Source organism: Dasypus novemcinctus, chromosome 7 (assembly GCF_030445035.2).
Source record: "Dasypus novemcinctus isolate mDasNov1 chromosome 7, mDasNov1.1.hap2, whole genome shotgun sequence".
Classification (NCBI taxonomy): Eukaryota; Metazoa; Chordata; class Mammalia; order Cingulata; family Dasypodidae; genus Dasypus; species Dasypus novemcinctus.
In genome coordinates, this window is record NC_080679.1 from 69305015 (window position 1) to 69320820 (window position 15806).

General features: G+C 35.5%; 1 protein-coding gene across 2 annotated transcripts in view; it reads left to right on the forward strand.

Annotated features, from left to right (window-relative positions):
* The window catches only part of TTN (titin), a 284068-nt gene that overhangs the window by 154459 nt on the left and 113803 nt on the right, over positions 1–15806 (forward strand). For both annotated transcript variants that reach the window (XM_058300570.1, XM_058300571.1), the window contains 22 exons: positions 1383–1463; positions 2374–2448; positions 3090–3182; positions 3633–3695; positions 3944–4033; positions 5604–5654; positions 6237–6638; positions 6806–7084; positions 7334–7609; positions 7774–7913; positions 8216–8342; positions 8435–8698; positions 9393–9659; positions 9772–10035; positions 10124–10263; positions 10420–10546; positions 10674–10940; positions 11056–11322; positions 12317–12583; positions 12675–12814; positions 13193–13319; positions 14066–14208. In XM_058300570.1, coding sequence (XP_058156553.1) covers positions 1383–1463; positions 2374–2448; positions 3090–3182; positions 3633–3695; positions 3944–4033; positions 5604–5654; positions 6237–6638; positions 6806–7084; positions 7334–7609; positions 7774–7913; positions 8216–8342; positions 8435–8698; positions 9393–9659; positions 9772–10035; positions 10124–10263; positions 10420–10546; positions 10674–10940; positions 11056–11322; positions 12317–12583; positions 12675–12814; positions 13193–13319; positions 14066–14208 — 3950 coding nt within the window. The remainder of the gene's footprint in view (positions 1–1382; positions 1464–2373; positions 2449–3089; positions 3183–3632; positions 3696–3943; positions 4034–5603; positions 5655–6236; positions 6639–6805; positions 7085–7333; positions 7610–7773; positions 7914–8215; positions 8343–8434; positions 8699–9392; positions 9660–9771; positions 10036–10123; positions 10264–10419; positions 10547–10673; positions 10941–11055; positions 11323–12316; positions 12584–12674; positions 12815–13192; positions 13320–14065; positions 14209–15806) is intronic.

Genomic DNA, 15806 nt, shown 5'->3' on the forward strand with positions numbered 1-15806 from the left:
AAGATTATTTTTCTTTAAACAGTATTTTCCTATAGGAAAGTTGACCCTAAGGAAAAATAAATATGTCACAAAAGCCTGTAAAACCTCTGTCAAAAATGAAATTGTTAATTTGTATAAGTACAGTCAGTAGCAGTGTTCTGTTAAAATAATCAACATGTCCAGACTTAGAAATTGAGTCTGCTGCTGATTCACTCTGGGGTTTGGGGGAAAAATCACCCTTCTGAATATGCATCTCCTAATTTATAAAATTGAGATTACAGAATAATGTTGCCATGGAAATTAGCTAGTAAAGCATTATTACAAAGATACAAATACTAAAATGACATATAATGACAGGTAATGGCTTTAATAATAATAACAACTGCAATCGGGTCTTTGCACGTGAGTCTCAAAAGCCAATAAGACTTTCAAAATAAGATATTAACATAAAAAAACAAATTCACAGATATCTTTTCATTATGTCCATTGTATGAATAAAGGAAATGTATATTATGCCTTCTCAACTCTTATTAATTAAATGCTTAGTGTTGGTTCTCTCCAAATTGGATCAATGAAAATGATTTTACATTAAGAATATCAGTAATTCTAAATAGTTTTAAAGGCCAAAATCATGGATAAAAATTGCAATGTTTATGACATTTTTACTTCAACTACTTGATATTGGAAAAAAATCTTTATTTAAAATGGAGCTTTACGTATCTGTCTTTTTTAAGTTTAGGTTTTTGAAGTGTTAAGCAAGGTTATCTTTATCATGTAAAACTATTTAATGAATTGTGTCCTGCGTAAAGAGGAATTTTGTAGAAATAGCTAAGAAATTCAGATTTCATACAAATGAATAAATATTAGTGGTATTTCAAAAAGGAAACCTTAAGAAAGGGTTATCCTCTTTTGTTAGGAAAGTACAGTATGGCCTTCAAGGCAATTAACTGGATCCTTTGGCTTTCTTCTTCTGTCAGTGGAGAAGACTGTATGATGACACTAACACATGCCAATATAGTTTTAATATAATTAATAATTGGAGAAATACTGTTGTAGATTTGGGAGATCTAAAATTGTAGAATAGGACAAAGAGGCCGTCAGGAACTTTCTAATTTGATTAAAAAAAAAAAGTCAAAGTCAGTGTAGAACAATATCTACACTCATTTAAGATGAATAGATTTGTGTGCAGTTGATGTATTTGAATTTCATCAGAAGTTATGTACATGTTTGCAGAGGAAATAACCTGAAGTGTATTATGTGCTTTTTAACCCTGTGAAACTTACATGAACAAAAATAGTTACTTGATGCACTATAGTTAACTAATTTTTGGAGAGACATTTTTCTTGTTGAAATTTAGTTTTTATATGAATTCACTTCACATTCTGAAATCATATTCTTTTAAGTGCTTGGAGGTGAAAAGAAAGTTCGCAAATTACTTCCTGAAGCAAAACCTCAACCAAAGGAAGAAGTTGTTCTGAAAAGTGGTATAGTATTTTTTAACCATTGTATCAACTTTAAATATATAAAATATAGACTTGAAAGCCTACAAAATGTTTCTGTCCCTTGGTTTTCTTTGAATTGGGTTCTCTATCAAAATTAATTGGTAGTTGCATTGAAAATTTTAAAAGCTATCATTTCCTACTATTTTTCAAAAGGAGGCAGAAATTTTGTGAGCATTCACAATATTTTGAAATTCACAATGTTAACAGAATTAACTAAATTGATAATTTCTAAACTAATAACAGTGACCATAACTAAAATTTTCCTAATCAAATCATATAGTGAAACTCTAAACTTATTAAATACTTTATATTATAGCAAACTATATAGGCCTAAAGTCAGTATTCAGTTTTAAAGTGTGGCACAGGATCACCAAAACAAATAACATTATTTGAAGGTTGAACATTTATTTCCTAGTAATAAAATATTAAAGAATTAGAGGAAAGATATTGGAAAACAGAATCAAGATCTTAACATTGTCTTTACATAAAATTACTGATTTCTAAACCTACATTTCTTTAAATATCTATACTCAAGTAAACTTTATAATTCTAATTAAATATTTCTCTTCTTACTAAATTATAACATTGAATTATTATGAGAATTTGTTGCTATTCAAATTTTTCATTTTGTGTTTGGACCATTTATGTACAGACTTATCTCTGAATAGACTCTCTGCCTCAGTAGATTTAAAATGCCCCGAATGCTATTCTAATTAATATAGCAACCTTTGATTTAAGAAAATAAAAGCATTTTTAGTATAAACGCTATTACCAGTCCATTAGGTTGCATGCTTTTCGTTTTTCTTGCTTGGTGCGTTATTAGTATTTGTCAAGCTTTTTCAACATCTTCATAGTTTGTCTTGTTCACATATAAACCTTTTTGTCTTTTAAGTTCTAAGAAAGAGACCAGAAGAAGAAGAACCTAAAGTAGAACCTAAAAAAGTAGAAAAAATTAAAAAACCTGCAGGTAGGAATCTCAGTGACAATTTGTGAAATTATCTTTTAATTAAGTGAACACTTAAAAGGTTTATCTTAAAAAACAAAAGGTTTATCTTGTAAATATGAATAAATATGAATGGATTAAATATAATCATAGGTTCATATTTCATATGTGGTATAGTCAGTATTTTCCATTGTCTGCTTTCTGTTTAAATATTTTTATAATAATCCCCAAATCCATTCATACATTTCCTTGTACTTCATTGTGACTTTGCCACCTAAGTTCTTCACCAGTGGAAATAATCAAGTTGGCTGCAGAATTACCTCATGGGTGGGTGTCAGTAAAATCTGGGGCTATTAAAAAGTGGGTTGACTTTTTTCATTAACCTGTTTCCAAGGGTGTGATTATTGGGATCTATTGTAGAAGTAGTTTCAACAGGGAGAACTAATTGGGAAGAGGGGAAGTGGCACAAGTAGATGGAATAAAAGAAAAATAAATTAGGACAGAGTCAAGAAGAGAAAATAGAAGTTAATTAAGAGGCTATAAGGTTTCCTCAAAAATCTGCCAATAGAGCTTTTGAAAAGTAAATTGTTTGATCTGATATTTCAGATCAGTTTACTTCTAAATATTCAATATTTAACACCGCAAAATAAACTTATATCCTAAAGTGCCAGAACCACCTCCAAAAGCTGCTGAAGAAGTTGAGGCACCTCCAGCCACTGAGACCAAAAGGGAAAGGAAAATTCCCGAACCAGTAAAAGGTAGAAATCTACTGACAGTTTCTTAATTGTCTCTAAAAGATGCAAATATGCAACATATGAAATGTTATTACACTGGCGTTAAGATTTGAACATAACTTAATCTGGTTTTCAAATATGGTTTAATTCTCCTTATGATTTTACTCTAATGTGCAATTGGGTAATAATTATGTATGTATTAAATAAATTACTACATTTTAAACACTAGTGAGAAATTATAATTATGGACAATGAGATGAATAATAACATTAGAACCAATGAAATTGCTTCACTATATTCTCCAAATATTTTGTTTAAAATGTAAAATAAACTTAGGTCGAATACTTGATTTGATGACAGTATGTGTACGTTTTCTAATGTCTTCCAATATATTTTACATCTTAATTTTGGTTTTGACTTTAGAAAATTTTCAAAATATTGTGTTAACTTGTGTATTACTCTGAATTATTTTAGTGCCTGAAATAAAGCCAGCAATACCTCTCCCTGGACCTGAACCAAAACCAAAGCCTGAACCAGGTAAGCAAGCTCATCTTCAATGCTAGGGACACATTCCTTCACAGAAATAATTTATATTTAATAAGAAAAACTAAGCAAACATCAGTAAACATCAAATGATTTGCTCTAATATGCTTGCTATATTATTCTCTGAAAAACTAGTTATTTGAAGATTTTAAAGTTACATCAGAAATGGCAAATGGTTTCACCAAGTTAGGTTTTAGGAAATGACAAATGGATATATTAATGAAATGGACATCTTCCTACAGAAGTGAAAACAATCAAACCACCTCCTGTGGAACCCACGCCAACTCCTATCGCTGCCCCAGTGACAGTTCCAGTGGTTGGAAAGAAAGCAGGTATTTTGTAGATTTCTTTTTGTTTATTTGTTTTGGTAGCTTGATAAAAGTATTTATACTTGATTAAAATTCAACCTCTCTATGTTGAAGCATCATTTCAGTTGTGGGGATTTATTTGTTCTTGATTAAGTTTTCTTCTTCTGACAGCTTTTACCTACCTAGTCTCTCCCCCATTTGATGCATGTTGCATTTTCACTGGAATAAACATTTCTGTGATGTACCATTTCTTTTACATACTTTTATGTTTAAGTAATGAATGTGCTCAGGGCTGACAAGCATTAGGGAGACAGACACTCCCTGAGGATTTACGTATAGGATTCCATGGAGCTTCAAATTTGCCTTGAACCCTATAGGAATAATTTCTCACTTTCAATAAAGACTTCATAGCTCAACCTTTAAACCTATATAAGGTTTTCAATCATTAACAGTTTTCTTAAATATGCTAATCTAGTAGTATGGATATCTCAAACCTAAAACACTTATTAGCTGTACATCAGCCATTCAGTGGTTTCATCACTTAGGTGATCATTTCAAAACCAAAACTGATTTGATGTGTATTGATCATTGATAAATGCATCTCCTAGCTATTTGACCTTGGAAAAGTTTCTTAAACTCTCTAAATTTTAATTTCCTGGTCTGTAAAATCAGAATAATATTTGTATCTACCTCATAGGGTTATTGTGAGGATTAAATATATGCAAAACACTTGACACAGTGCCTGGTACATAATGCCATGACAAGATATACTATGTTCTTTTGAATATTGGCTAATTTTAATGTTAATGATAACGTATTTTATCGCTGATATTTATGATTTGGACATTATTCTTACTTTGAAACTTTTACAACTTCGATGTGATACCTTTCTTGTTCAGACAAAATTGATGGACAGCCATTGGACTAAATAAGTATGTGTAAAAATAAAGTTATTCTCACCTATCTCTGGGGGCCAAAGCTTCAGAAGAGGTTCTATAGTTTATACTACTCAGCATTAATAATTGAATTAAACTCTAAATGTAAGAACTCTTGCTTCTACCTTAGTTCACTGTCTATTTAAGGAATATTTTCCACTGCAACCAAAATATGTGTAGTACATAAACCCTTTCTTAAGTCTTCCCTGAATTTATTTGTCTGCTCAACTTAAACACAAAAAGAAATGCTTTTGGTAGCTTCTATGCCATTTTCCCATTCTCGTACAGATTCCTTATTGACAATATCTTATTTCCATGGTTCATCTATCCACTTACATAAACATATAAAATACTTTGCATAACTAGGCAAGAGTAAAACTCTTCATCACAAGGCAAGAGTAAACCTTCCAGAAATGGGAAGAAAATAAAGGTATTTGCTGAAAGAATGTTTTTTAATTCTAAATATGTAGGTTCCATAGACCTCAAGATACTCCTTCCGGGAAATATCAAAATAATCTCATAGAAGTCATATAAATAAAAGCAACTTCTTTTCTTTTTATGTGTTAATATTTATAGTAAAGAGCATGACTCACCCTACTGTTGAGTGTGAAATGTCTAAAAAACGCAACTGCTTAAATGCTGAATTTTCTTTATTTCAGAAGCGAAAGCCCCTCCTAAAGAGGAGGCTGCCAAGCCCAAACCCATCAAAGGTGAGAGTCTTTTCCCTTGTACCTGTACTGTAAACTTTAACTCTGTGAATTCCCCAATTTTACACTCAAGGAAAAATAATTCAAAATTGATAACCATCTTTACTGTTTCTAATTAATTTTGCTAAAGCTAGTAAGCTTTCTGATATTTCAAGGACTATAACTCTAATATTATTCAAGTGAGCATTATATATATGTCCAACTATATTTTAGCTTAATGAACCCTATAAGTTCTTAGCTACATTTTTCATTTACATGATATCGAAGTATGGCAGATAAAATAATTAGACACTACTCTGGATACTTTATACTTGGGATTAAAACTCAAGCAAATGAACAGTATTTGTTATTCATGGATTCCTTATGCCATCTCATTCTTTCTCTCTGAAAGAAATCAGCATAAATTCAATTGACCTCTCAGTTGCCTCTTCTTTAATTTTTCTGTTGTCTTTTAACACTGGTCTTCTATCTAACACTGTCTTCTACCCTGTCTTCTATGACTGGTTTTATCCAGAAGCAGCTGAGTATGCATCTCCTAAACCCTGTGGAAACGTCAAATCAACTTTTCATTTTACTTTGAACTAGGTGTAGGCAAAAAGACTCCTTCACCAATAGAAGCTGAAAGGAAGAAATTAAGACCGGCAAGTGGTGGGGAGAAACCTCCCGATGAAGCCCCTTTCACATACCAGCTAAAGGCAGTGCCACTGAAGTTTGTGACAGAAATCAAAGATATCGTCCTGACCGAAGCCGAGTCAGTTGGCTCTTCTGCAATCTTTGAGTGTTTGGTCTCTCCCTCCACTGCAATTACAAGCTGGATGAAAGATGGAAGCAATATCCGTGAGAGTCCAAAACACAGGTTCATCGCTGATGGTAAAGACAGAAAGCTACATATCATTGATGTTCAACTTTCTGATGCTGGCGAGTACACCTGTGTTTTACGTTTGGGAAATAAAGAAAAGACCTCCACGGCTAAACTTGTTGTAGAAGGTAATTTTCAGTCTTAGGAACTGGTCTTATTAACTAACATCAAAAACCTCGGTAGCTACTTTTATTGTAGTTTTAGACCAAACTCCCTTATTTCCAAACTTTATGTCCTTGGTCTTTACCTATTGAAAAATCTTTGTGGTTTTTTTTAATACTGAAATTCTCTACAGAACTCCCAGTGCGTTTTGTAAAAACGCTGGAAGAGGAAGTCACAGTGGTCAAAGGACAGCCTTTGTACCTGAGCTGTGAGTTAAACAAAGAGCGTGATGTGGTCTGGAGGAAGGACGGGAAGATTGTGGTGGAGAAACCTGGCAAAATTGTACCAGGTATCATTGGATTAATGCGTGCACTGACCATAAATGATGCAGATGACACCGATGCCGGAACCTACACGGTTTTTGTGGAAAACGCCAACAACCTGGAATGTTCATCTTGCGTAAAAGTAGTAGGTTAGTACTTTTCTGGTAAATTTTGTTCTGCTTATTATCATGCTAACAAAATGAAAACTAGAACTTTGTTTCCCAGTATTAGCATATCATCAGTTTATACCTTACCTAAGAGAGGAAATATCAATATATCATAGCAGATTCATTATGACCACTTTTGAAAATTTTTTTCTAATTCCAAAATTTACTAAGGAAGTTATTTATTTTACTTGCTCAGGAGATAACCATTTTTCTGGCTTCATTTTCATACAGAAGTCATTAGAGATTGGCTGGTGAAACCAATACGAGATCAACACGTGAAACCCAAAGGGACAGCTGTTTTCACCTGTGATTTAGCCAAGGATACTCCTAACATTAAGTGGTTCAAAGGATATGATGAAATCCCCTTGGAACCAAATGATAAGACTGAAATAGTGAAGGATGGAAAACATCTATTTCTCAAAGTTAAGAATGCTACGCCAGAAGATATTGATGAATATGCAGTGGAAATCGAAGGGAAAAGATACCCTGCAAAGCTGACAATTGGAGGTATAGCAACCTTATTTTTAAGATTGTCTAAATATCTTATCATTAAGATATTCTGAAAGATAATTTCAGGGTAGGCATAAAGCAAAATAACAAATCAAAAAATGAAAGCAAAGCATTGTTGGGTTTTTTTTAAAGCACTGTTATTTCATCCCTGACCAATGCAGAGCGCGACGTTGAACTTCTTAAACCAATAGAGGATGTTACCATTTATGAGAAAGAAAGTGCAAGCTTTGATGCTGAAATCTCAGAGGCAGACATTCCGGGACAATGGAAACTGAAGGGAGAACTTCTAAGGCCCTCGCCTGTGAGTAACTTCTTATTTTAAGTTGTTAACCATATGAAAAACATGCTTATTATATTCAGCCTGACATTCATTTTGGTTCAGTAATAATGGGGTTACTCTGGGCTTCTAAAGTCTCAAAATAAGGAAGAAAATTGATGCACTATTTGTGGACAGCTTCGACAACTTTTACAATTTTATGGCAAGAGATGTTCTGCTTGCTTTTATTGGTAGTAATTTTTGAAAATCTATAGAACTCTCCATCTGAAATATTTCTCCTCTCAGGAATTCATCTCATCCAAATGCTCACTAAACTTGTTTTTCAGACTTGTGAAATCAGAGCAGAAGATGGAAAACGCTTCTTAACTTTGCACAAAGTCAAACTGGACCAAGCTGGTGAAGTACTTTACCAGGCACTTAATGCAGTTACAACTGCCATTCTGACAGTGAAAGGTACTGTGCTTTTAGGACTTGTGAATTGAACTAAAGTTCATTTCATGTCCCTCAGCATTCTGAAAACCTAATTCCTTGTGTTTCATTTTCAGAAATTGAACTTGACTTTGCTGTGCCTCTGAAGGATGTCACTGTTCCAGAACGACGACAGGCTCGATTTGAATGTGTCCTCACCCGAGAGGCAAATGTTATATGGTCTAAAGGACCTGATATAATTAAGGCATCTGACAAATTTGATATCATTAGCGATGGAAAGAAACACATTCTTGTTATCAATAATTCTCATTTTGATGATGAAGGGGTCTATACTGCAGAGGTGGAGGGAAAGAAGACCTCAGCACGGTTATTTGTTACAGGTAAGAGCTGGCGAGATCTGACTGTAACATCCTATATATAGGCACATAAATACATGACTTTCAAGATAGGACACCAAATTGTAAAAGCTTTACGAGACCATCAACACCATCAGTGTACTTTTATTTTATTTTATTTTATTTTATTTATTTATCTCTCTCCCCTTCCCGCCCACCCCGGTTGTCTGTTCTCTGTGTCTATTTGCTGCGTCTTCTTTGTCCACTTCTGTTGTTGTCAGCGGCACGGGAATCTGTGTTTCCTTTTGTTGCGTCATCTTGTTGTGTCAGCTCTCCGTGTGTGCGGCACCATTCCTGGGCAGGCTGCAATTTCTTTTGCTCTGGGCGGCTCTCCTTACGGGGCACACTCCTTGTGTCTGGGGCTCCCCTACGCGGGGAACACCCCTGCATGTCGCGGCACTCCTTGCGCGCATCAGCACTGCACATGGGCCAGCTCCACACGGGTCAAGGAGGCCCCGGGGTTTGAACCGCAGACCTCCCATGTAGTAGACGGACGCCCTAACCACTGGGCCAAGTCCGCCATCTGTGTACTTTTACATTGTTACCAAACCATCCCTGTTTGAAAAAATGAATGAATACATTCCATGTGAAATAATCCTTTTTACCTAAGCTGATTAGTGTGGAATGTTTATGAAGGTGAATTATATTTCTGAGCATATTATCTGTGCATCCATTGCAGGTATAAGATTGAAATTCATATCACCTCTTGAAGATCAAACAGTGAAAGAAGGTGAAACAGCAACTTTTGTTTGTGAACTTTCTCATGAGAAAATGCATGTAGTCTGGTTCAAAAATGATACTAAACTCCACACAAGCAGGACAGTGCTCTTCTCTTCTGAGGGCAAGACTCACAAATTGGAAATGAGAAATGTAACACTGGATGATATATCTCAGATAAAAGCTCAAGTCAAGGACCTCAGTTCCACAGCACAGCTAAAGGTCATAGGTAAATGTGGCCACCTATTACTAGAGAACCTTTTTTCATAGTATTTGCATATTTTATTCTTTAATAAACTTTAGGTTTTACATTCTGATTATCTCTTGAATGTCTTTTACAGAGGCTGATCCTTACTTCACTGTGAAATTACATGATAAAACTGGAGTTGAGAAGGATGAAATTATTCTGAAGTGTGAACTGAGTAAAGATGTACCAGTGAAATGGTTCAAAGATGGTGAGGAGATTGTACCCTCCCCCAAATATTCTATCAAGACAGATGGTCTGCGGCGCATCTTAAAGATCAAAAAGGCAGAGCTTAAAGACAAAGGCGAATATACTTGTGACTGCGGCACAGACAAGACAAAAGCGAATGTTAATGTTGAGGGTGAGTTGCTCAAAAATCTAAAATTTGCTCTCTCTGAACCTGCAGTTTATTTGTTCAGTCTCACTAATAACGTTTTGTATAATTTCAGCTCGCTTAATAAAAGTGGAAAAACCTCTGTATGGAGTAGAATTGTTTGTTGGTGAAACAGCCCGCTTTGAAATTGAACTTTCTGAACCAGATGTTCATGGCCAGTGGAAGTTAAAAGGAGAACCTTTAACGGCTTCCCCCGTGAGTCAAGATTATCCAGTTACACAGGAGGGGTTTGCTTGGTTGCTGAGAGTGAAAAAAGATCCATTTCTGGTATGAAATCTCTCAGTAATTTGTAGGAATGCAATAAATGAAATTATGTTCTTTCTCTTTCTTTCTAATCCTTACTCCAAATAGGACTGTGAAATAATTGAAGATGGGAAGAAGCACATACTGGTCCTTTATAACTGTCAACTAGATATGACAGGAGAAGTTTCCTTCCAAGCTGCCAATGCTAAATCTGCAGCCAACCTGAAAGTGAAAGGTATGCACAACCTGTCAGTCATCCTTTCCATTTTCTTTCCAAGACTTCCTTTCCAAACCCTGAATTGATCAGGGGTCATGAATGGAAGCATATTTCTGATTTCACTCACACTGTATTCTTTTTTCAGAATTACCACTTATCTTCATCACACCTCTCAGTGATGTTAAAGTCTTTGAGAAAGATGAGGCTAAGTTTGAGTGTGAAGTGTCCAGGGAGCCCAAAACATTCCGTTGGCTAAAAGGTACCCAGGAAATCACAGGTGATGACAAAATTGAGCTTATAAAGGATGGCACTAAGCATTCAATGGTGATCAAATCAGCTGCTTTTGAAGATGAGGCAAAGTACATATTTGAAGCCGAAGATAAGCACACAAGTGGCAAACTGATCATTGAAGGTAAAAAGTTTTATTGGATAGGCCACTCTTAAAATTATGTATTTATCTTAGCTTTAATTTTTACATTTCTTCCTTAGAGTGCTGGAATTAATTAGTTTTGGTTTTTCCTTAAAAGGAATCCGACTTAAATTCCTCACCCCTCTCAAGGATGTAACAGCCAAAGAGAGGGAGAGTGCCGTGTTTACTGTGGAGCTGTCTCACGATAACATCCGAGTTAGATGGTTCAAGAATGACCAGCGCCTACATACCAGCAAGCGAGTCTCAATGCATGATGAAGGGAAAACCCATTCAATCACATTCCAAGACCTCTCTATTGATGATACCTCCCAAATTAAAGTAGAAGCTATGGGGATAAGCTCAGAAGCTAAACTCACTGTACTTGGTATGTGCTTTTTTAGGCTTAATTTTATTGCATTAAATTTAACAGAAATTTGTGGAGTAGGTATTACATGAAATAGTCTTCTAAGTGCTGTAAAGCATGAAAACAGGCCCTGTTCAAAGGTGGCAAAATGTTAATTGGTGGATCTGGGTTTTGGGGGATAAAGGGGTAGGAGTATGTTAGAGTTGTTTGTATGGGTTTTGCATTATTTTTGCAACTGTCCCATTAAGTTTGAAATTATTTCAAAATCAAAAGCATAAAGGCAAAAATATCCCATCCTTAAGAATCTACTGGATATGTTTTCAAGCTTATTTCTAAAACATGTTCTACCTAAAAATATGAGGACTTTAGAGTATGAAGATTCTAGCTCAGGCCCACAAAGTGGCCAGTGAAAATCAGAGTTTAAACTCTTAACTACTGTGCTCTGCCATATTTTTAAAAAGAACATATTTGACCTCCTTTCACCTTACTTATCAAATTATTTCAGATAAGTGTTTTTCAAGTTTCTAATAAGAAAGGACAATGTAGAACTTAAATTAATAAACCTCATTGTTTTTCTTGTCCCCTTAATATCAGCAATGAAAGCAGATTACATATAAAGTCTAACATATATAGACACTATTATAGGCAAACTATTAACTAGTTTAAAAAACTAATGATGTGAACATGTAAAGGTAAATTAGATGTAAGGGAGTTGCTAAGAAATTAGAAACTTAGCTGAATATTGAAGGAACTCAGTTAAACTTGAGCAAAATTTCATGGTATCCTTAAATAGTGTTAATAAAATACATCAATTTTTATATAGATAGATTTGATCTTGATAAATCCCAGATTCTCTTTCTAATGTTTAGAGAACTCCTTCATGAATGTAAACACGAGTGAACGCTTTGTTATAATTTTAAAAATACTCAGAACTCTGTGAGCTGCCTCTTAAACTGTCCAAGAGAATATTTCCCTAAGTGGTTAAATAAATTTTTCACTTATACTTTACTTGCAGAGGGAGATCCATATTTTACAGGAAAGCTTCAAGATTACACTGGTGTGGAAAAAGATGAAGTGATTCTACAGTGTGAAATTAGCAAAGCGGATGCACCAGTGAAATGGTTTAAGGATGGGGAGGAAATAAAGCCATCTAAAAATGTTGTCATTAAGGCAGATGGCAAGAAGCGCATGTTAATCCTAAAGAAAGCCTTGAAATCAGATATTGGGCAGTACACCTGTGACTGTGGGACAGATAAGACCTCAGGAAAGCTTGACATTGAAGGTAAGGAAATTTCCATGAGTGTCACACTTGAAGTTGTTGGGGTTATTTCTGCCAGGAGCTAATGGTGTATGCTGACCCTTCACTTTTCTAGATCGGGAAATTAAACTCGTGCGACCCCTGCACAGTGTGGAGGTGATGGAGACGGAGACTGCCCGCTTTGAAACCGAAATCTCTGAAGAAGATATCCATGCTACCTGGAAATTGAAGGGAGAGGCACTGCTCCAAACACCGGTAAAGATATTTCTGAACTTGTCAGCACCTAGAGCAGCTGTGTGAAATAGGGAAGGACGGGCAAAAAGTCAGAGGGCTTGCAGGGCATTTAAAACATGGTGTCAGAATCTCTTGTAGACTCTAAGCCAAAGGGAGATAGCAGGGTCTACAAATGGGCTTGGACAGGCACACTTGCATTATTTTTCATCCATTGTAGTTGGTATAAGGTTAGGGGGATATTTTGTGATGCTGCTAGATGATTCAGAATTATACAGCGCTTTCATGATAGTATTTGTGAACTTTCTCACAAAAAAGTTCCTTAAATTTAGAAATTATAACCTTAAGAAAATTCCTCCCAAAAATCATTTCCTATGAAATTTCTTCTCTTCTTTGGTACAGGATTGTGAGCTTAAGGAAGAGGGTAAAACACACTTCCTTGTTTTGCACAACTGCCGCCTGGACCAGGCAGGTGGGGTGGATTTCCAAGCTGCTAATGTTAAATCTAGTGCCCACCTCCGAGTTAAACGTAAGTATTTTGGATTTCTGCTGAAAATGAAATAATGAACTTCTACAGAAAAATGAATGTCTATGAAATTAATTGGAATTATTTAATTTGAGGAAATTATTAAAGTACAAAGACTAGCTGTCTTGTATTTACTTCTTTGTCATTTCGTCTTGCCATTTGAATAAAAAAAAACTGAGCAAGTCAGATTTTCCTACTCTGTAATCCTTTTATACAAAGTAGATATACATAGAATAAAAATCCACCTCAGAACTCTTAAAGACCACATCACTCAAGTGGCTGTAGCACTATAAAGAAAAACTTTGCTGTGTGGGCACTTCAGACTCAAGAAGGGAGGTGGGGAACATTAGGCTAACATTTTTAGAAGGTGCAAAATGTTTGATGGACATGGACAGGCTCTGTGATTGAGAGGCCCTTGTCCTCTCCCAATCAGAGTCTTAGTTATTTTAGAAGTCACATACCTTATGTAGCAAGAGGAACTTGATGCCTGGCAGGGAGACAGATGCAGCAGAGATTTCTCACTGACCTTGTACATCAGTACGAAAGGGCTCCTACAAATACCCACTCTCCAGCCACCAGCTCTCCCTCTTCTTGGCACCACGAGGTCATATTCACATGGGAATAGTGGCCAGTTCTGCGCCTCCTTCCTTCTTGAGGAAAGCAACCATGGAGATTAATCATTAAGCCTTATTCATTCTTGTGGAATTACAAAATGAGTAATCCAAAGATGTTTCCTTCCTCTCGCAAAGCACGAGTAATTGGCCTTCTGAAGCCTCTAAAGGATGTCACAGTGACTGCAGGGGAAACAGCCAGCTTCGACTGCGAGCTCTCTTATGAGGATATCCCAGTGGAGTGGTATCTCAAAGGGAAGAAACTAGAGCCTAGTGATAAGGTAAAAAGAAGATGTATGGTTGTCTTGTCTTACCCCTCCTTTTCTCTAGGGTTCCTCCACCTTCAGTTATCCTTTCCCTATTCTTTGTTCTTTCTGATGTCCCCTCCTCTACCCTTCCCTTTCTCTTCTGTGTCTAGTCTATTTCTACTGAAATTGTAAGCAGATGTGGAGCGGATGTGTGGCTCAAGCAGTTGAGCACCTGCTTCCCACATGGGAGGTCCCAGGTTCAGTCCTGTGCCTCCTAAAAACAAAAACAAGCAACAAGCAAAACAAATGAAAAAACCAGCTCAAGGGAGCTGATGTGGCTCATGGTTGAGTGCCAGCTTCCCACATATGAAGTCTCAGGTTAAATTCCTGGCCCCAGTACTTCAAAACCAAAAAAAGAAAGAAAGAAAAAAATTAAGTAGATTGCACAGGCTTCTGTTGGTGATATATTGATTGAAACAGAAATTTAAATTTAAAATATAATTAGGCTTTAGTTTTTGTACAAAAGGCAAATAACTCTTTAGCAATCGATGATAGTTGTTTGATTAACTGGAAAAGTACATTAAGTTTTATGAGGAATTCTCTCCGTGCTATGTAGTGTTCTCTGTATAAGAGGACAGGATTGAAATTCCATTTCAGGCAGTTGATCAAGTAGTTGAGATAACTTCTGGGTGGATTTGCTTTTCAAGCATTTCTCCAAAGCTATTTTTAACCCTCAAGTACTTTGAGCCCTGCAAATTCTGGAATGCAAGTGAGCTATTTAAAGTGCAACCAAAGGTTCTGACAAGAAAAAAGGGTTCTGTGGTTATGCACATGTATGTACCAATATACTTTAAGAAGTTTCAGTAAATACCAGCTCCCACTATGGGCTCTGACTAACATTCTCTAAGTTTAAGACTTGACTCATAAATAAAAAAGAGGTGTTTATTAAGATAGGCAAAAAAAGCCTTAAATTGTATTTTGTTCCCCTAAAAATGTGTTTAAACTATCTTGATAATTTGGTTTTGAATTCTTGAAATAAAATGTATTAGAGAAGTTCAGCATAGATTAGAAATAAAGCACTGAGCAGTACATTGTTCAATGGCATGCTTTTTTTTTTTAAGTATTTCAGAAGTATCTATTGTGGAATGAAAGTTTTAATACAAATCAAACTATGAAGACTTAAAGGAACATGATTTAAAAGGAATTCAGTTTAATAAAGAGCCATGAAGGTGACAGAAGAATTAGAAGGCAATGCACCACAAATCACCTGCCCCTCCCCCCCAAAAAAACTAGGGCTATTCTACTAAAGCAATCAAAGGGGAATTCAACAACAGTCATCTGGCATATAAGATTTGCCTGTTACTGGGGTACTGATGACCATTTGGTCTTTTTTACTGTGAATAGAGAAAGAAGCAGTAGGTTCAAATTGCAGCATGAGAGTTAAGTTATATTATCAGGAAACTTTCCTTGCAATGGGGGTTTCTAAATATTGAGTTGAGTGATGGGGGAATCTCCACCTTCAAGCTTGCAGTTTTAAACTACACATTCTTCCTTTTAGATGTGGTTTAATTGCTTTCATGTCTAAAGTCAAAGAATTGGTTGATTTTTCAACACCCTTTCTAGATCTGTAA